Source organism: Anguilla rostrata, chromosome 1 (genome assembly GCF_018555375.3).
Source record: "Anguilla rostrata isolate EN2019 chromosome 1, ASM1855537v3, whole genome shotgun sequence".
In the NCBI taxonomy this organism is placed as follows: Eukaryota; Metazoa; Chordata; class Actinopteri; order Anguilliformes; family Anguillidae; genus Anguilla; species Anguilla rostrata.
Window position 1 is genome coordinate 42,545,832 of NC_057933.1, and position 21,104 is coordinate 42,566,935.

General features: G+C 37.4%; 1 protein-coding gene across 1 annotated transcript; it reads left to right on the forward strand.

Annotated features, from left to right (window-relative positions):
- The first annotated feature begins 15,873 nt into the window (after positions 1-15,873).
- On the forward strand, positions 15,874-20,582 carry irx2a (iroquois homeobox 2a). The gene is made up of 5 exons (XM_064337956.1): positions 15,874-16,369; positions 17,462-17,864; positions 18,348-19,049; positions 19,457-19,522; positions 19,941-20,582. Exons 1-4 carry the CDS (start codon positions 16,133-16,135, stop codon positions 19,504-19,506), a joined length of 1,392 nt encoding a protein of 463 aa, XP_064194026.1. The 5' UTR covers positions 15,874-16,132; the 3' UTR covers positions 19,507-19,522; positions 19,941-20,582.
- The last annotated feature ends 522 nt before the right edge of the window (positions 20,583-21,104 follow it).

Sequence of the window (21,104 nt, forward strand, 5' to 3'; positions counted from 1 at the left end):
GCAGCCTTAATTTGCAATCACAGACACCATATGTGATAAAACTATCATTGAAGACCAGGTAAGGCAGAAACCTCACTGTCTGGGATTCACCATGTGGCATAGTTTAATTCCATAACGTGTCACCTGTACCAGTAGAACCCACTTTTGAAAGGGATCATTTGCTTTGGCTAGAAGGTGTGTGCTGTCATTTGGGTTCGGGTTTAAAATGGCGCAGGCTGCTGGAAGTTATAGTTGAGGGAATAAGAGACACACTTGCTTTCAAGTGAGATGAATCTCAGACCTTAAGAAAATGCACATATAGTTGTTCAGCAATGCATTAAAATTGAGAGGTGTTTGGGGTGCTTGGAAGCAGTTGTAGGGTTTTTGCTGGCTGACAATAAGGCTTAGTTGGTGACTTTGTGTGACAGTGACTATGGTCGGTTCGGCTTAACTGCCATTTTCAACTCAATGCGTCATCTCCCTATATTTACTTACATTTAGAATGTAAAATTCTGGTCTTCAAGAGGCCACCACAGTGTACTGAGATATAGGCTACAACAAAATGTGGGAAATAAAATATTGAACAATTTATTTAAGTGCCAGAATTGTGGGGATGGGGGGTGGGAGATGGGGGTATAGCCTATACTGAAGGATTCACACATTCTACAGGAATATTTCATTTGGTTCACCTTCTTAATATTCTTGGCCTTTGTTTACAAACATAATGCAGTACTGTACTATGGGATTTCTGGCTCCAAAGAATCCCTTTTTGAAGGTGTGCCACATGGTATCTATCATGTTGTTTCAATGGTTGTTGTATAAACAACAACAAAAAATCACACCTATGTCACATATAAGTCAATTGATATCTAGCCTTTATTGTTTTAAGATCTAAATGTTTTGACATACAGATATATTGATTAAGGCAGTTTCACATGACCACATGTATCAAGACCAATAGGTCACATGATGTGGAGTTAGAGCATTACAGCTCATAGGTCAAGCGACAGATGAAGCTCAGAAATTGCTCTTTCACAATAAGGAATATCCTGAGAGAGGCATATCGTGCTGAACAGCACCCTCTCTGCCCTCTCGGCAAATTATGCAGCACCTTCCTGGACTCTCAGGCATAATGCCCACTGCCATAGACAGAATGCTCTACAAATCATGGGGCAGATTACTGCATTGATAGCAAGTGCCTTAGCTGAATACACCAACCATGAGTCCTTGTGTTGTTGCGTCACTGCGTATTTAGAACATAGTATGTACAAAATTTACTGGACCTTTTGTATGGCCACTCACCTCATACATTCTATAAATGATCTGCATGACAGCTAACAAACATGTTAAACACAACACACATGGAACCCCTCAGGAATTTTCTTTTTTTAGCTTATAGGAAAAGCATACAATGTATTTACAGTGAAATCATATGAATGAATTATATATTACAAATGGCTTGCTTTACCAGATAATGATAAAGGTCTCAGCTTAGCAAGAAATGGCTAAATAATTAAAAACGCTGTCTCAAGTTGAAATTAGTGAAGAATTCAAGCAGACCTGAAACCTACCTGTAAGATGCCAGAGCTTCTGCTGAGGGCTGCATGACTAAGCAGAACTATTTCCAGCACAGACAGCATGTCCCTCTTCCCAGCCTTTAGCATGCTGCGTATTTATTTCACCTCCTAAATCAAATACAAGTTGGCTCTATTAATATTAATACCTTGAGATAATTGTAATAATGAATTAATAAAATTGTCCCACTCCAGTGCCCTCCACAAAGCGCTTGCAGATACCCCCTCTGTGTAAAGGATAGAATATTTTGGAGGGTCTTTGACGGGGACTTGACACACACACACACACACACACGATAAAAATAGAATTGTGTTTATTCTTTTGGCACCAACTGTTTTGAAGCATTGATTCCAAAGAAGAAAGATGTGCCTGGTTTATTACATCCTCCTTAATTTTCTTCTGACTTCCACCAAAGTGTGAGATTAAATACTTGGGCAGAGTTTTCAATGCGCTCCAGCCTTGTAAACACTGCATGTACAGTTCTGATGGAAAAGAGCGCAGCTGCCTCCTTTCTGATAAAGAATGTTGTTTCACGTCTGAAATTTGATTTGCCCAGGTCTCACATTAAAGGAGGCTAACAGTCCACAGGGCTTGGAGGCTATGTTTTAACAGGCCTAGAACCTGTTTCCCTCATTCTCTTAAATAATTTTGATGCTCGAGATCCCACCCTGTGTTAAAAATCCACAACAATGCCCCTTTCTACATTTTTTTTTTAACACCGTCCAAGGGTGTTTATGGTAGGAAGTCTGTCTCTGTCCCTCTAAGGTAATACCTAGAGTGACAATAGCCTATGGGAGTGTTGTGGCACTGTCAGACAGTGGATTTGTTGGTAAGAGGTGTACGCTCCACTGAAACAGAGAGTCATTAATGGTTTTCAATCATGTTTGCTGACTTAAATGGGACAGTGTCCAAATTAAATATGCCGTGCCTTGGAAGGATGTGTCTTCTTAGTCCATACCATCAGAGTAGAATATGTATGAAGGGAAGAGTTTAGTGTGAGGCCATGAAACCTGGAGAATATTGTTAACTGAAACCCTTAAGTAAAGCAGATTGCACTTGAAATCATAACAATGGAAAATATCACTGGATTTTTGTCACTGATGTATTCTTGCATGTGCTCTTGCCTTAATGTATACAGTGTTGTGCATTGTTTTCATTCTCTTAAATGCATATTGCTTCCCTGTAAAGATGCAAAAATCTTACATCGTTTCATACATCGTCTCCCTCCATGGAACGCCTGGCTATGTTTGATAATATGCTTGGCACAGACATGTGTGCAACAGACATAATAAAACAATATAAAGAAGAATCACCACTCTGGTTTCACCACCCTGGACTATACTGCAATATATTGCAAATATGCGTTTTTGCAAAATATAATAATGTATTTTAGAGAGGAAGTTTTATATCGGTAAATCTAAAAGCAGCAATAATTTGTACATTTAATTACCTATGGTAAAGAATATGATACATTTTGTTTTCATGCTGCTATCAAACAATAGTGCCCTCTACTTATGCCAAATTACAGAGCTTAATTCCATAATAAAGCTTTTTATTTTGTTTCGTTTCATTCTCCAGAGCTTTCTTTAATCTCTAGATATTATTTATTTGTTCAAGACCTACATTCTTATCATAAGGCACCATCTGATATCTGGTATTTTTACTTCTTCCAGTGCTAAGATTTGAAAAAGACAACAAACACTGATAGATGGTTTGACAAGGAGGGAGGCAGGTAGGTCGACAGACAGACAGATACATATTTTTACCCTCAGAAATCTTCTCCATAAATTTTCTGCAGCAGCCCGCCCCAAATGCCAGTATCCATCACTGATGACTGGATCAATAACTGTGTTTTGGCCTCAATCTCCTACGAGAGATGGCATGTCATCAGTGACAAACAAATATAACAGTTAAGCAAACTATCCAGCCAGACCTAGTAACATTTTTATTGATTCGTCCTTTGCAAATAATGTCTTTTGTGATCAATAAATGGCTCTGAGGAAAACAGTCTATTGTTTATGATGCCAAAACACAATAAAAGGAGAGGAAATACATTATAGCCAGTGTCTCAAGGCAGACCGCATAATCATCCTGTGGTAAAGAACACTGCACTGCTGAAGCTATTAATGCAGATTTAAAACTTTTACTACAACAGTCCTCACCAATACTGTTAACTGACAAAAATTGCAATTGACATAGCTAAAGTTATGTTTTTCAAAAATCTTTTTTTGCTGTTGGAACATGATAATTATTTTATACTGTGTTTGATATTTCACCATTTTGCTGACCTAACAACTTTTCCACTTTCCCACACTGACAAATCATAACATCTGATGCTGAGCTAACCTTAGTCAGCCAATCTGAAAGGTAGTCACTTTTTGATTCAAGAAGATGTTTTCTTTTTGCTGAGCCCAGTTTGACATCATGTCCTCAGTTTTTGGTTTTGCTTAGAGATAACCTCGTTCAAAGATGTGTATGGTGCTTCAGTCGACAGGACAAAATTTAAATCTGGAGAGTTAACTTCTCACTCGATTTATGGGTATATGAATTTAGGCATTATGACTTAAATTAAGTAATTATGAGCTCCAGGAGATTAAATTCACTGGACTGGATGGAGCCTTCCCAGTGTCATACAGCATATACTGAACTACATCTAATGCAAATGAGTATGACTGTTGAACAGACAGTAGGTTCTATCAAGCACCAAAAGGTGTAGAAAGATAATACATTGGTGAATATGTGTGAGAGCTTATTCTGTCTTGCATGTTTACCTTTATGTAGGGAAAAACAGCTTTGGTAAATTGGCATTTAATTGTCAGCAGCACTTGATAAGAGAAACTGACCATCTTAAATCTGGGTTAGTGTCTCCATGTGCATTTAAGACGTGGATTTCTGGAGCCTGTAAAGAGCCACTCTTCTGTTAATTGGAAGACTTAAACATGGTCCGAAATAAATCTACTGCACAACAAAAGTGAAATAGTATTACTCATTTCTGCAGCTGTTGATAAAAAAGAGGCTCTGGTTTGGATAAGAGGATTGTTCAATCCAGGGCATTCTTCAAGCAAAGACTGCCAGCTGGGCCTAGCCCTGCACTCATCTGCGATGCTGGCAACCACCAAATATGGACGGAAGGGAGATCTACCAGACCTTCTTTCAAAGGTAGCCAGTGTCAAAATCGCTTTTTTGACTGCGCTCTTGGGGAGACTATCAAAGTACGCACACTTCGGTATTTCTTGGATTTATTTTCATTTTTGGCTTGGCAGTGGCTTATTTTTTTTTAATTTTTTTTTTTTTTTTGAGAACACATAATTATAATCATATGGGTTAATCTGAGTCTGAATTTCAACAGGATGAATCCAAAGAATACCATTTTACTGTACTCAGGACTATCAGTTCTTCCAATTTGTTATTCCAATTCAAAAGCATTTTTTTAAAACAAAATAGCCTCAATTATACACTGAACTTGCATAGTATGGGTTATTTCTACAGTTATATACTCATGTCACCAATTGGCCAATCCCATGAGTTTTTGGTTACCAAAGCTTAAAAGCTAATTAATAGGTTGGGAGTAGATGGTCAGTGCTGTGTAGATTTTGACTAATCATCCAATGCCAAGAGGTTAAATAACTTGTTGCTATGACAACAGATAAGGTCAGATTTGAAAAAAATGAACAACCACTTTTGATCCTCATTTTCCCTGTTTTTTTTTTTTTTTTTTCCTGTTATCTAGGCCACCTCATCAACCACCTAATAGATAACAGACCTGAAAACTTAATCGACCTTCTAACAGAGACATGGGATTGCCTCTGCAGAGAGGGTACAATTACAGCACAAGTTTGTGGGGTCCTCCGTCCTTCATGCAGCTCCTGACAAGAATATAATCCATTATAATACAATGAAAGGGCAGGCTGTAATTATCAGACATCAAATTTGTGATGTGTATTTTAGTTTTGTGACGTAGTGTGCAGGTTTCTTTTTTGGGAGTGGCTTACATTTGTAGCTTTTTTTGACCTTTAATTTGAATGACATCTGAATGTAACTATGTCCTCCATAATAATAATAATACATTTTGTCTGGGTTTTCCCAACTCTGACATTCCATATCAAGCATTTGAACAGTAGATTCTGTTGTCTGAGGACCGTGAAGAAACCTGCAAAGTGTTTCTGCCAATACAATACGAAAATGAAAAGGCACAATCACAGGCCTTTACTTTGCCATTGCCAGTAATGATCCCTTATTCCCCCAGATACAAAAACTGCTGACCATTAAATTATTCATGGGCACGTTATGAATAAATAAACTGACAGCCCCTCTTGGTACAAATCTGGGAAGTATTTGCTCGTTTAATCATCGAATTTTAACAGAAGCTGCAACACATTGCATAAGCACTCTACTCTCAGGACAATACAAACTTGACCAACAGCCAATGTGTGGCCTGCCCGATTTCAAGAGCCATTTGCCTTCGATCTGATTTTTGAGCCTTTTATCAAGGCTTGGTGGAGAAAGCCTCCATTTCCACCAGATAATTTGATTGCACACATGCACCTCCATTTCAAATTAACACTGGCTATTGCACATTCCTTGGTATTCCAGTAATTTCCAGGATGGTTACTACCTGAAGTCAATATCTGTGTGGAACACCACTAAATTATCTTAAAACTGCATCTGCCTTAGAGCACAGCTTTAAACTTCAGCAATGCAAATGGTCACTTGCGCCCTCTTTGATTCCAGATTGATGTTTTTTTGCGCTTGACATTTATAATGGCCAAACCACATAACAACAAGGACAAATACAGAATGCAGCATGATATTTGATTTTAACCACAATGAAGCAATACACTGCTTAATTCTGGAAATTAATTAATTAATTACTTAAATAAACAATAGCAGTTAAAATACAGCAAGGTTTAACTTAATGGATTCAGCACTGGACTGCATGATTGCAGTTCAATAACCTGAGGGATTTAGTCCATCAATAGCATACCCAGTCTATTTAGGAACAAACTGGCTTTCTTTTCTATCTGTTAAGGAACTAACTGGCTTTATTTTAAGTAATACTATTTTATCCAGCATGACAGCAGGAAACCTCCAAACAACAAGAAAAAATAGCAATTTAAAAATTTTAATGGATCTTAAATGTATTTTTTACAAATTTTTAAGTCTTTCAATATCAAACGCTTTTTGTGTGACATAAATATTTATCATTCACGGCCGTTTGTTTTCATAGCGCATTGCGATGCAGAGCGGATGCAGGTTCCCGGCACAGAGAAAAGGAGTCTACCGGGATTCCGCATGCTTGCTGCCAATTTTTGAGAAAAAAAAAAGGGGGGGGGGGTGGTATTTATATTGTCATGCCAAAGTATTAGAATCATTGCAGAAAATGCAGACTTCATTAGAGGCACGTTTGAAGCATTTCTTGTGCCTTGTATCACGGCTTGCTGGCATGTCACTTAATGTCCTGGGTAATCGTAAAGTCCGCCTGCTTTGGATTATTCCCAGCTTCGGGGTATGTGAATCCCATTTCATTTACAGTTTTCCTTGGCAGAAGCTGTCTTCTGTGTTAGCCTCCAGGTAAAGGTGAGTTCCAGCTCACAACACAGGCCTCTGTTTTTCTAGACAATTGGAATATCCTAGCGATGCTGACAACAGCCACTCTGTTCTCTCTAGGCCTGTTATATTCATACGAATTCCTCTGTCCTCAGCATATTGACAGTAGGATTTGGGTGTGATTTATTAAAAATAGCACACATTTGAGAGTTCACTTCAACACTGTGCAGAGAGGAAGTACAATATCTCACCAGAAAATGTGTCTTTGATCGATACATCATCAAAAGTAATCATCAAAAGAGCTCTGCATATATTTATGGTTGATTTCATCATCCTATAATGCACATAACTATATGTCATTTTATAAATATATGAATAGACAGATTGCCTTGGATGATTTCAGTATTGTCCAATGAGTGTAATTGAGAACATGTCCACTGTTTCTCAGGTCTGGCATATCAGTTTAGCATGTTTGTGTTGACATGGCAGAAAAGAGAATTCCCTCAGTTTCAAGTCAAAGCTATGCACTGACACAATGCGTGCATCAGAGTGCAGTAGAATTCCTATTATTTGTAAAGGTGCAGCATAAAGTTTGATGCGATAGGGTTTCTTTGAAGCCATTTAAACACCTCTGCTCACACTGTAACCTTTTGAACCCTGCGCTCGAAACTTACCTCGAAGCAGCCTCTTGAAATGTCACCAGTCCTGCACTCAAATGTTGTTTATTTTCAGTCCTAGACATGCAACCTGATAACATGACAAAAGAGGCGGTGCAAGGCCCATACAGATAGTTATATGTCAGTATCATCATACCTTTCAGTTGTCCAAACTGTACAAAAGCAGCTTCATTCAGACCTAACCAAGGTCAACGTGGATTAGCCACCAGTAACCCTATCAGGCCCTGTGCAATGCTTACAAAGCCCACTGACATTAACTGTCGGCAGCCTCTTTCTAGGGAACTCTATCTTGTCGACCCTTGGTTACAGAAGTACCTGACAGAGGTAGTGGTTTCAAATTGTTTCTCTCTGATTCTCCTTTCTATTCTTTATTTTTTTTTTTTAATTCAGGTGACTTTTTTCCTGATCAATCAAACTGTCAGGAGGTATGTGCGTCTCAAACCCACGCAGAACATAATTCCTATAATTTGTGGTTATTCCACCTTCGGTGTACCTGCCTTTGTGCCTGCACTTCCGAAACAGAGATGAATAGGAAAGCGGCTTCATGCTTACACAGCGCGAATTACGTGTGTTTCCACAGGCTCAAGTGCAAATATAAACGGACTCGCAAAAATGCACGAGTCAATCAGCGCCAACATTGTCTGGTATCAGTGTGATGTTTGACCTCCTCTCTTTTGTGCTCAGAAAACTATAACTGAACATTTTGCCATTGTAAGGCAATGTAACAGTCTGAAACCAAGAAGAATGAGAGTCAGCACCTTTCCTTTTTGATTCCTAAAGAAGTGCACAACTTCACTGAGGGTCAGACCAGTCGTAATGTTGTACACAAAAGTACAGATAAATTAAAATCACTGATGTTTATAAATGTCTATGCTTACATTTGCATTAAATGTATTTAAGTGAGAAAGTAGTATTTGAATAATATTTGCATATCAATGTAAACAACAAATAGATCAGCTCAAATAATAATTAGTGTGCCAGTTTTAGTGTAAAGAAAGTAACTGACTCATAACCATTATAATGTAAATAGGTAATTAATAGATATTTCATATTGATTAGGTTTGCATTCCATGTGTCACACAGACAAAAAAAAACAGGAGGTCAAAGAGAATTTTCAAAAAAACGCATATCACAAAGATCCGTATCATACAATGTAACACATTTAAACACAAATTATCTAGTTGTGAAATACATCAGTTATCATCTTGCTAAGCAGAATCCAGTGTTTTTTATACTGACCACTGATATACTTCCTGTGGGTTCAGGGTTTCTGTCTCTATAACTACACTATTAAGGAGGTCATCCCCTTCTCCTCCCATTGATAATTTCAACAAATGGATTTAAAGGGAAAGAACATTACTTGTCCTCAGTCCCACAGCTTGACACCTTTATGGGTCATTCTTAATGAAGCTGTTCTTCGCTTCTAATTGAGGCCTTGATTTGGGCCAGTTTGAGTAATTGTCAACATGTTATTAATTGAATAACCACTGTTAGCCCTGTAAAATTGATCCATCATTATGATAGCACAGAACCTGAACATTTAATAATGGGCTGAATAAATTCACACATGCCACTCAATGCTAAATGGTTTTGCTAGTGTTTGCCACTTTAAGCAAGACTCTAGGCATTGAGATTGAAAATGCACGTAATGTAAACAAAAATGTAAATACGTAATATAGGCCATAATTTAGTATGTGTGTGTGTGTGTGTGTGTGTGCGCGTGCGTGCGTGTATGCGTGTGTGTGCGTGCGCGTGTGTGCATGTGTGCGTGTGTGTGTTTCATTCTTGAGTAAAGGCAATAAAGACAAATAGCTAAAGGTTTAAAGATAACCTTTAACCATTTGCTATGACCTCACATCAGCATTGTTCCTTAACACTCAACCACATACTTCCTACCCAGTGTGAAGAAAGCCTTAGGAAATCACTAGTACTTCTAGGACCTAATCACTCAAAGGACGTAGACTTGAGTGACTGGCTTGGTTTTGCAAGAAAAATGCACACATGACTCGTAGAGAGAAAGTTCACTGTGCCTTGTCCTCTGCAATTACCCTTTTGATTATGAGACCACTAAATAACATTTAAAAAATTCATCCTAAATTTAGAATCATCAGATATTCTCTTGCAATATAACAGTGGATACAACAGAGTGTGTGTTATTGTGTTTTTCATTCATGTTTGTTTCAATACATTCATTTTATTGATAAGCAACATACAATCTATGGTCAGAAATGTCCAAAATCAATTATTTATTGATTATTTTATTCATATAACATGGAGTGGTCGTCACCATTTATTAATTTTTTTGTTGAGAAAGCAAGGTGTGTCTTGGCTTATGTAAAATTGCCTTATTTTCTATGTAACAATGAGGAGATGCAACTGATTACACTGTGAACTTAACTCTCAATGAGCTTACTGTAACCTGCTCTGATTAATTCAAAGGAATGCGTAAGGAGTACAAACAAAGAACACAAAGCTGGCAAAATGCAAATTAAAAACACAGGTCACTGGGGTTTCATTATATTATGTTCTTCATGATAAGAAAACAAATTCTTTAAAGCTCTGAAGCCCTTTACCAAACAAATTATTAATCGCAGGGGAAGGAGACTCTGCTACCTTGCATTACATTATTATGTTAGCCTTCTGAAAAGGCTAACATAATAACATAGCATAAAAGGCAAACATAACACTCAAGAAAGCATTATATCTAATCAGCCTGTTTGCATGTTTTGTTCCCAAAAATGACTCGCAAGTCCACGACTCTGGTGTCATGTTAAGCAAATTGAAAACCACATGGCAGTTGCCGGCTCTGAAAACTTGGGGCAATGCACAGTTACGGTGACAAGCGGATACTGGCAGCGAGTTCCATACAGGCTCATGGAATCTGAGGCCCTGCTTTGGTAGCCTTGAGGTACCCATTTACAAAGTGATAGGTCTCAAGGTTTTTTGACTTGGGGCAAGAGAACGATTTAACCCCCCACCACCCCCCCTCCCTCCGCCACATTGCCAAGCGCATGGGTAACTGCTGATTAGAAATCTGGCGGAAAAACCAAAGCTGCCTCACCCTGCAGGGCCAATTGCAAAAGACCAAAGACGCTTCCTCCATTAACCGACAGACAATTCCAGCAAACCATACTCATGAGCTCAAATACAAAGTGGGCCTTTTTGTTTTGCTCAACTCAGTCATTTTCTTTGGGGAAAATTTTTTAAAAAATTTATTTATAACAAGAGCAATGAGTGAACATTCAAATTTTACTTGAATAACAAGTTAATTGCTAAATGTGACAGCTATATTGGTCTCTCTGTCTCTCTCTCTTTCTCTCTCTCTCTCTCTCTCTCTCTCTCTCTGTCTCTGTCTCTCTCTCTCTCACACACACACACACGCACACATGCACGGGTTCTTTCTTTCCTATTTTTCCTCTCCTGTATTCTCTGTGGTCTTCCTTCTTGCTCTTCTTACATTTAGGGATTCACAGTGTTCAAAGGGAAGTTCAAAGGAAATATTTGCTGTGTTCAAAGAAATGGGAGCTAATACGGGGTATTTTACCTTATTTATCTCAGGGTGGATTCCTTCACTCACCTCAAGATTGATAAAACAGATTAAAGATTAAAAGTTAAAATCTAATAATATAATGGTCAAATCTAATGTCATCTTCATACGTAGCCTCAATACATCTAAAAGATGTGTCTTTCCACGTTGCAGCATTGAAAAGAAGGCCTCATTTTAACCCTCACCACAGGCTGATCTACCAAAGTCTAGAATATGTCCTAAAGCATACTGTGTACTCAAGCTGTCGGGTAATATGCTCCTAAATTGGTTTTCAGTATTATAAAAAGTCAAGAAGTGCTTTGTTTTCCACTGCAGTGTGAGTCAAGGTAGGGACTGTTGGGTACTGAAAGACAGCGGAATAGAAATAGTTCTCAGTGTGGACTAACTCTCAATCTGTGTAACCCTGATCAAATAAATCTGCTCCAGTCAAGATCACTCTGAAAGCTGTTATAGAGGTGAACAATACAAAGGGACTAAGTATAATCATCTAGTCCCAGGTCATATTGATTTTTGGCCCACTCACTATGACTATATAAATAGCTCATTCCTTTGCAACTGTAGCTGGGGTAGCTGTGGCTGGTCATGAACCAAAAAATAAAGAAAAAAGAAAAAGAAAAACACTTCATTCCCTTGTCCAAAGTAAAATATGCCTCACAGAAATAAATTAATAAAACAAACACTGCCAGGCTTCTCCTCAACCAACTTATTTTCACATTTCAAGAGCTTAAAAATATAAAATCAATAATCATTTAGTCATAAGGGTAAATGAAGCGACATAACATCAAAGTATACCCTTTAGCCATTTAAGTCATTCTGGGCAATTTATCTCATCAAAAGGCAGTCATAATAATCCCCTTCCACTCTGAGACAAGCAGCCGCTCAGCTCTTGCATTATCCAAGAGTAAACAAGTTTGGAAAAATATTAAAAATCAATAGCCGTTTCCTTCTATCAGGCTAGATGACATCCATCATAAATCTGATTTTGTAAAGAGTCCTGGTGTTGAGCATATACGGTGATTGAAAGCAAAGGGCTTTCAAATTTCAAATGTAATCAGCTTTATTGGGCATAAAGCTGGGCACAGTTTAATTATAAATGTGTCAGTAAAAAAAATCATCAATAACAGTAAGGCTGATGACTTTATATACTATTGGGACTTTTAGCAAATTGTATTTTGGGTTGTTTTTTTTTTTGTTTTTTTTGCATGCCAAAGCCACCTTGTGTGTGTTATATCCATGATTGCAGTTTCATGTATCTTTGTAAGATCATATTATGCAAATATAAATCGATACATTACATCATTTCATATTTCCTTAAATGTAGAAAATATTGCAATAAAATCTTCAGTATAAAAGTGGACAAATTTAACTCATTTCTAAAAATTGCACTTGCACATTTTTTCTAGAAATGAATTATAACATACATATAGAAAGAATTACACCAGCTGCACTTTCACTGTCTGCAAATACAGTATTAATTGAATGTGCAATTTCAACGAGAGAAAAAAATAGAGACGTGTGTTTATCATGCATTTTATATAGACCGCCCATTACCTCCCCGTCAGCATCAACATACAGATATTCACTTTTTCACATTTTTTCATATAACGTGTGTCCGCGCGCGCGTGCGTTTGTTTGTGTTTTATAATTGTACTGTAACTGTAATTATAACTGTACAGAAGGTATAATATGTATTCAATGTATATTATCAAGATTTACCAAACAATTTATAGTCATGAGAAAATGGCTGATTTGATTTTAAAATCATTATGAATGTCTGCATAGATAGTATTTTAAATGAATAGTGGCCCCTTGCTGGATAACCTCTTAAATATCTGTACAGTTTGCAGTCAGTCTTCCCATATATCCATTCTGTAAACGTAGTAGCCTCCCAAGTCTGCTATAAAACTGCATGCTACAAACTAATGAACACACCAAACTGCAGACAGAACATACTTCATCTAAGGGAGCACTTACCTGCGTTTTGACATCTCACCAAATAGCAATTTGATGCAGGTAAATAAATAAAAAAGAGCAAAAGTGAGTTTGAATTATACAAGTTAATTTAATTTAATTGTTACTGAAATCCCACACGAGAGTTGTCGTCAGTTTTTTTTTTTTGTTTTTCACCGTCACATTTTATTTTACTTAAGTATTTGCTGACAGTTAAATATAAGCATACACCAGCCGTTATGAATACACCTTAAACCTGGTATATACCGCAAAGCAAGTTACAGTGAGGCCTGGCCTCAGCACACCCGCACAGGAGAGCCCCGACTGATGTCGTGCTTAGAGCAGATACTGCCCCCTGCTGTGCACCGAAACAGCTTTCGGCGTCTTCTGAGTGCCCTGTGTCTGGTCTCACTCTGTTTACTCAACAATCTTTTGACTAATATATAATACATATAGACGTTTAAAATACTGACTTGTCGTTGAGGCGCGGGGGGGGGGGGGGGGGGGGGATTATGGGGAAACGAGAAGAATGGGGAAATTAAACTCATCCAGATTATTGTGTGAATGTTTGGCAATTGAAAAGCGTATTCCGATTATGGTCATATTTACTCTATTTTTAGTTTTCTTGTGAAATTAGTGTATAATAGTAATTAAAGAGTCACATATTCAAGTTGATCTGAAGAACTGCGATTCCCAATTGCCCGTAAATGTTAAAATAATGCTTGAAATTATACTGTGGTGCAAACGTAACTTTACTAAAATTACTTTGCAACTGTTTTATTATTATTATTATTATTATTATTATTATTATTATTATTATTATTATTATTGATTCGGTTGGGGCTATGTCTACGTAACTGATCTAATACCAATGAAAGCTGAAACAGAAAAAAATTACACTTTAGTTACTTGGGTTACACTTAAACATATGTAAATCAAAATATGTAGCCTACTTTTACAAGGATTCAATCGCAATAGAACCATAGGTATGTAAGTAATTAAAGTATCCATATTTTTCAGAATATTAATTACTCTGCGACCTGGTTCATATCAGAGCATAGCCTACTTATCTGAAACAAGAGTGCTGGTCGCTTGCTTGTCTCTTATAGAATTAATAATAAACCACTACCAGAACAGCCTCCCTGATAGCGTCGGACAAAGAAATTTGCTGTGGAATTATGCATCTACGTTTTTTTGTCATGAAATAACACTGATAAGCCAAATGATTACGTATTGTCTCGTCCTTTTTAAAGCATCATAATATTAGGTTCAAAATCGCTTGGAATGTTGCTATCAGTGTGTGTTTGTCGTGGATCAGAATTACTCGTGTGTCGAAGTGATATTCACTTTCGGTCTGAAATATTTATACTTACTTGGCAGTGGGGTGGAGAGGGGGGTGTAATTTCAAAGGTAAAATCAGATGCGTTTCGTCACACTCATCTGGATATTGTGGGCTGACGGCAATGCGTACAACAACAGATCGCCTACATTGTCTGTAATTCATACAATCTTGCCAACATTAGTTGGTCAATATCTCCCTAGTTAGAAGAATCATAATACATTATCGTCTTGCATTTACACAAACGCACAAGAAAGTGCGTTTGAAAAACAAAAAAGAAAGCACACCTGTTTTTTTTTTTTTTACCTAAAGAAAGTTACGGCACATCGTCATCAGCCATAATAATAATTATAATAATTATAATAATAATAATTTTATTATTGTTGTTGTTGCTATTATTATTATTATTATTATTATTATTATTATTATTATAACTGACTATTTTAAATACTTTTTTTCTCTCACCTTTTATTTTATTTTACGCTGCTGATAAGTAGGCATATGCTACAGCCTGTATTCCATGCAGTCAACTCATCGTGCATTTCCACGAAGTTGACTTGGATTTAAACGTGGTTGCGAGCCATAGACCCCTGAGGAAACCAACGATATCCACAGATAAATATTGCTATGTTGAAGCCGGGTAACGCCTCCTACAGGCCGTTAGGCGGATTGTTTTTAAATGCTGTTTCGGTTGTATAGTACTGTAGCATGTGTTTTATTATTGATAAAGAGCAGACGGGAAGTAAAGAGTAACATACCATTCTCGATAAATTATCACATGCAGTGTGCTGGGATTGATTATTAATATTATTATTGACATGCTTCTTCTTCTGCTTATTATAATAATAATTATTATTATTATTGCTAAAGTTTTGTAAAAAAAAAAAAAATCACTGTATTGACATTATTTTGCATTACTACAGCAGACGATCAGCTTGGCATTACACAATCGATATATTAAGTGGAGCTCTTTAAAATAACAAGCATTTATTACGATTGACACATCACCATTGGATTGAAATGTTAATTGAAACAACGCATTTAGAGTACACGTCTTAAAATTGCCTGCGCAGCGGTCCAACAAGTAACAAGGACAAAAAAGGATAAAATCCCTATAATAATCGGTACTGAAGACTTATTAAAGGGGCGAACATTCTTCAGCTCTACCTCCTCCACTGTCTTCGGTTTTGTTACCGAGTTCCATTTCACAGGGCGAGGGGCGGAGATGGAATATTCAGATGAGCTGGAATGACAGTTCCTGTTTTCCAATGCTCTCAGAAACTCAACTGCTCCTTCCTTCAACTCCTCACTTCATAGTTCTGAGTACTAAAAACAACGGGCGCTAGGGGATCGAGTCGTTGCCTCTATGCAGGCACTTTGCTGATCTTTGTGGTTGTTTTTTTTTTTTTTTTAATTTACCTCGCTCTGTCGATTGTTTTACGCGCGGGTCGTTTTTTTATATCGTTTGATTTGAACTCCTTTCTTATTTTGGAGAACAAAACAAACACCCATACAGCAATGTCGTATCCTCAGGGTTACCTCTACCAGCCCCCAGGCTCTTTGGCGCTCTACTCGTGCCCAGCTTATGGAGCTTCGGCTCTGGCCGCCCCAAGAAGCGAGGAGCTGGCACGGTCTTCGTCAGGATCTGCCTTCAGTCCCTACCCCGGATCGGCTGCTTTTACAGCTTCGGCCAGTGGCTTCTCGAGCCCGCTGCCGTATCCCACGGACCCTGCCACTGGATTCCCATCATACATGGTAATGTGTACTTTGTGGAAGGGGGTGGTTTGGATAGCCTACTTTTTTTGTTGACAATTTCGAAGACCAACACGCGTTTTGAAATGCGTTCTGAAAATGAAAATGATTGATATCCTATTATCGATTATACGAAGGCCGTGTATTTGAATACCTTGCTCTGCACTCGGTGTAACGTTTTAAATAATATCAGATAATCAGCTAATATACACATACCATATTAAACAGATTGTTTTGCTCTAGAATGCAAACGCAATGTTCTAAGACGTTATTGCATTTGAAGTGCAGACCAATGTAAAATAATAGCATATTCACACATTTCCTAATAAAATATTTAGTGTGTTTATTTTTGTAGCTCATTTCAGTGTATATTTATATGTGGGCTATATTTTGTGCAGTTACTGAGTGATTCAGGCACTTATAAGCGATTGCACAACATTTACGTAGGCCCTAGGTCTCGTTAATTTAGTTCACACTCACATTTAAGTTAGAATAGTCCGATGCTTTTCTATTTACAGCCAGCGAACACACATTTGCATTGTTTGTATTAATATATCTTGTCCACTTGTTCAAGTAAATAGTCAAAGTTATGTTATAAAGATATTGGCTCTCTGTGGGTTAAATTAAGTTATTAAAATTGAAGTTTAAACTATTTGGGTTTATGTAAAGTTAAATAAGCGCGATTTAAACGTGGAAGGTGAATTAAAATGCTAATGAAAAGGCACTTAAAGCGTTTTGAAAAAAAATGCATACCTAGTGATTTGCAAATTGGATTTGTGATGTGTTATTGCAGTGATATGTTAAGGCACGTCTTTATCCTGGCAACGAAACAGTCCCCTTCAAAAAGAATGGGCGAAGTGACGATTACTGAAATCACTACACTTATATTCTTTATTATTTTTTGCTATTATGCGTGGAGTTATTGCGTAGACACGCCAAGTTAAAACTTAATTATATGTATTATTATTATTACACGCCTTTATTATATGAGCTGACTATGATTGTGCATTTTATGTAACTGTGAACATTCTTATGTCCGATATTCTGAAATGTATTAAGAGTTGCAATTGATAGTGAACGTTATTTATCTCAAAGGGCTCCCCGTACGACGCACACACAACTGGCATGGCAGGAGCAATTAGTTATCACCCTTATGGAAGTCCAGGATACCCGTACCAGCTGAACGACCCTGCTTACCGAAAGAACGCTACAAGAGATGCGACAGCAACTCTCAAAGCTTGGCTTCAGGAGCACCGGAAAAACCCCTACCCCACCAAAGGAGAAAAGATCATGCTGGCTATCATCACAAAGATGACCCTCACGCAGGTCTCCACTTGGTTTGCAAATGCCAGAAGGAGACTCAAAAAGGAGAACAAGATGACATGGGCACCTCGGAATAAAAGTGAAGACGAGGACGAAGACGATGGGGATGGGGAAAGGAAAGACGACCATTCAGAGAAGAACGTCGACAACAGTGAAACTTCGGCTGAGGATGAAGGTAAACGCAATAATTCGTGTCAATGATAGTTCTACAGTGAAGGGCTGGAAGCTTGATTTTATGTGTTGCCATGCGATCTCTCACAGTAATTTATTTTGTTATAGAATTGCATTATTTATTTACGCAGTGACATTTGATGAATTTTTCGGAGCTGAATTTGTTTACCGACATCAAGAAAAGCATGAGTCTATGCATAGCATGAATTTGAAAGGTTATTATTATTATCATTATTATTATTATTATTATTAGTAGTAGTAGTAGTATTACAGTAGTAGCAACAATATTATTAGTATTATTGTTATTATTATTATTATTATTGTTGTTGTTGTTTTTATTTCCTCTTTAGTTGTCCTTCATGTTGGAAAATATAGTCTGCTCCGATTCCGTTTACATATTTAGTTTCGTTTTTTTAATTAATTCATTTTGCTCATTTATGTCAAACGCATTATATTAAAAACACTACCTTCTTTTCTTTTCTTCAAGGTATTAGTTTACACGTTGACACTCTCACTGACCATTCCTGCTCCGCGGAATCAGACGGAGAAAAAATCAGTTGCAGGATTGGGGACATCGTTTGTGAGTCTGGATCAGACACTAAGGACAAATGTGAGGATGACGATCACGACATAGAAAACGAAGAACGCCAGCGAGGCTTGTCACCTAAGCCAGTGACATCATCGCCACTGACAGGGGTGGAAGCCCCAATTTTAAATCACCACCACGAGGATTCGTCGAGAAGCAACAACAAAGCCAGCCTTGACAGCAGAGTTTCGTCAGGCCCGCAGAGTCAAACCATCAAACCTAAACTGTGGTCATTAGCAGAAATCGCCACTTCGGACCAAAAGCAGGACCCCGGGCAAAACTGTCCTTCAAACGCTCTAACATCAGCATCATCAGCAACGTCCCCAGCCAGCACTGTCTATTCAGCCTCTTCCATCTTGGGGAGGCCTATTTATTACACTTCTCCGTTTTACAGTAATTATACAAACTACGGCAACTTCAGCGCTTTGCAGGGTCAAGGGATCCTACGGTACAATTCTGCTGCTGTGACTACTAATGAGGGGCTCACACAGACTGTGCTGAACCCTGGCGCTATTCACAAACACAGTAATGACTCGCTAATAAAGAGCCACCCGAACCATATCGAGCAGCACTTCAGGCCCTCTAATTTAGAATCCAAGAAAGGTAGGTGAAAATGCACGTTACTCAAAATGGCAATTCGCTATTAAACATTGTGTTGGCTTTTAGTTTACGCCGGTATGTGACTAGCCTATTTAAAAAAATAGGACAACATTTTTTGAATTCATTTTTTTTAGTCTTTTTATCTATATATTAATTGTGAAGACGATGTGATTTGTGATTATGTTGACATTTTTACTCAGAAATGAATTTGTCTTTGCTGGAAAGGGGGATACGCAGATATCTGTGTTCTGGGGCATTACCGGGCTTGTACATAGCGGGTGAAGTGTGTTTTAAACCAGACTTTTGCCTGAAGTGTCCTGGCATTTTATAATAGTAGACTCACCTTGCTCACAGATAGAAGCAGTGAAATGAATGTCCCGTGACTAAATTTGGGGTTATATTTTTGACAGACGCCACTGACGTGTGCACAGTAGGAGCTCAACAATACCTATCAAGTTAAGAAGATGATTACGCAAGTAAGTTAATTAGACGAGTTTTTTTCCCAAGTATTCGGTTTGGTGTAAATGTGTTTTTTATGGGAGAGGAGGGGTAATAACTGGAGTAGACTATGTTAATATCGTTGGGACATCTTACGTCAGTCAGCTGTAGGCTACAATTAATAATTAAACACGGTAGCACTTATACATGTCGTGGTTGTGTCTTCGTGAATTAGACTGCGTAAATTATTAGAATCATTCTTTTATATTATGAAAGCTGACGCTTTTTGCTGAACATGGCGTTTGTGTTACCAAAAGGCACATGTTGTGTGGAGTTTGTTTTTTTTTTTTTTTTTTTTGTATTTTTTGAAGAGGCTCTGTGTATTTCACTAGCCTATTTATATGTTCAGTTCTGTGCGATTGTGGTTGATTTGGTTTTTATTTCCTTGGTCCACAGGTAGGTGTCACAATTGCTTTGAGGAAAAAAGCGAACAAGCCATCACTTCTACAACCTATTTTAAACGAAATAATTCTCTTTTACCGGATCGCATATCGTGCCACCCTTGACATGAAGACTGCAACGCACTATATCTTAATTCTACAGCGACTAAACAGATATTTAAAAAAACAATAATATGATAATCATTGTATTATTTCACTTTCTTTTTTTAAATCAAATGTGCATTTGTTGGTAGTTTCCCAATGTATGTGACTTTTGAAAATGTTATTTCTCAGGATCCCTAGATTGCTTCATTGCCACGGGATATATTGTATACTATAAGTGTGAAAATAATTAGGCCTACTGTAAAGCTTATTTGTAAGAGATGTATAATGTAGGAAGAATGTGTCGGATGACTTGAGAACTTAAAAAGTGAAATACATTTGATATTTATTTTTGTAATAATGGCAAAAGCCTATAATTTATGCAAGTTGTATTGCAACTGAATTTGAACATTGTTTTGTAAATACATTATGACTGGTTTTTATTTGAAACGTAATGGAAAGTTAAACAATCTTTGTTGGTTGTTAACAAGAATACTTTTACTAATTTATATCTTTGATTGTAAATAAAACGGGCTAGTAGCCTATATACTGGCAACGTTGTGCAATGCTTTATTTACTGATAACTTTTTTTCGTATTGTGATTGTGCAAAGGCTGTTTTCTGGCGAAATATCTTTTGAAATAACCAATTTCCTCGCATTTATTCCAAAGTCAAAAAACAACAACAAAAAAATAATAAATAAATAAATAAATAAAAACAATTGCACTTGAATACTTCTAAAACGCCGTATAGTGGAACGATTAAAGAATTGTGCGCAATGTTTTATGTCACGCCACTTTGCTTTAAATGCAGTGTCTTATAAATTACTCATTGAACAAAATGAAACTGGCTTCATGACAGAAGGCTTGTTAATGGTTTAAAAGTGTATGCAACCTTTTTCACAAGAAAGAATAATCATGGCTTTGGTTGTAATAAATCATGTGTTTATTTTCAAGGCCTTCATCTATTGCTCACAATGATTAATAACGTTGCACGGTTAAAGCTTTATTAGATCCTGGCATGGTGATCCCGGGTGCGTTTAGCTTAGTTTAGAGCGGTCAGTTGGGGTTCATTATGAA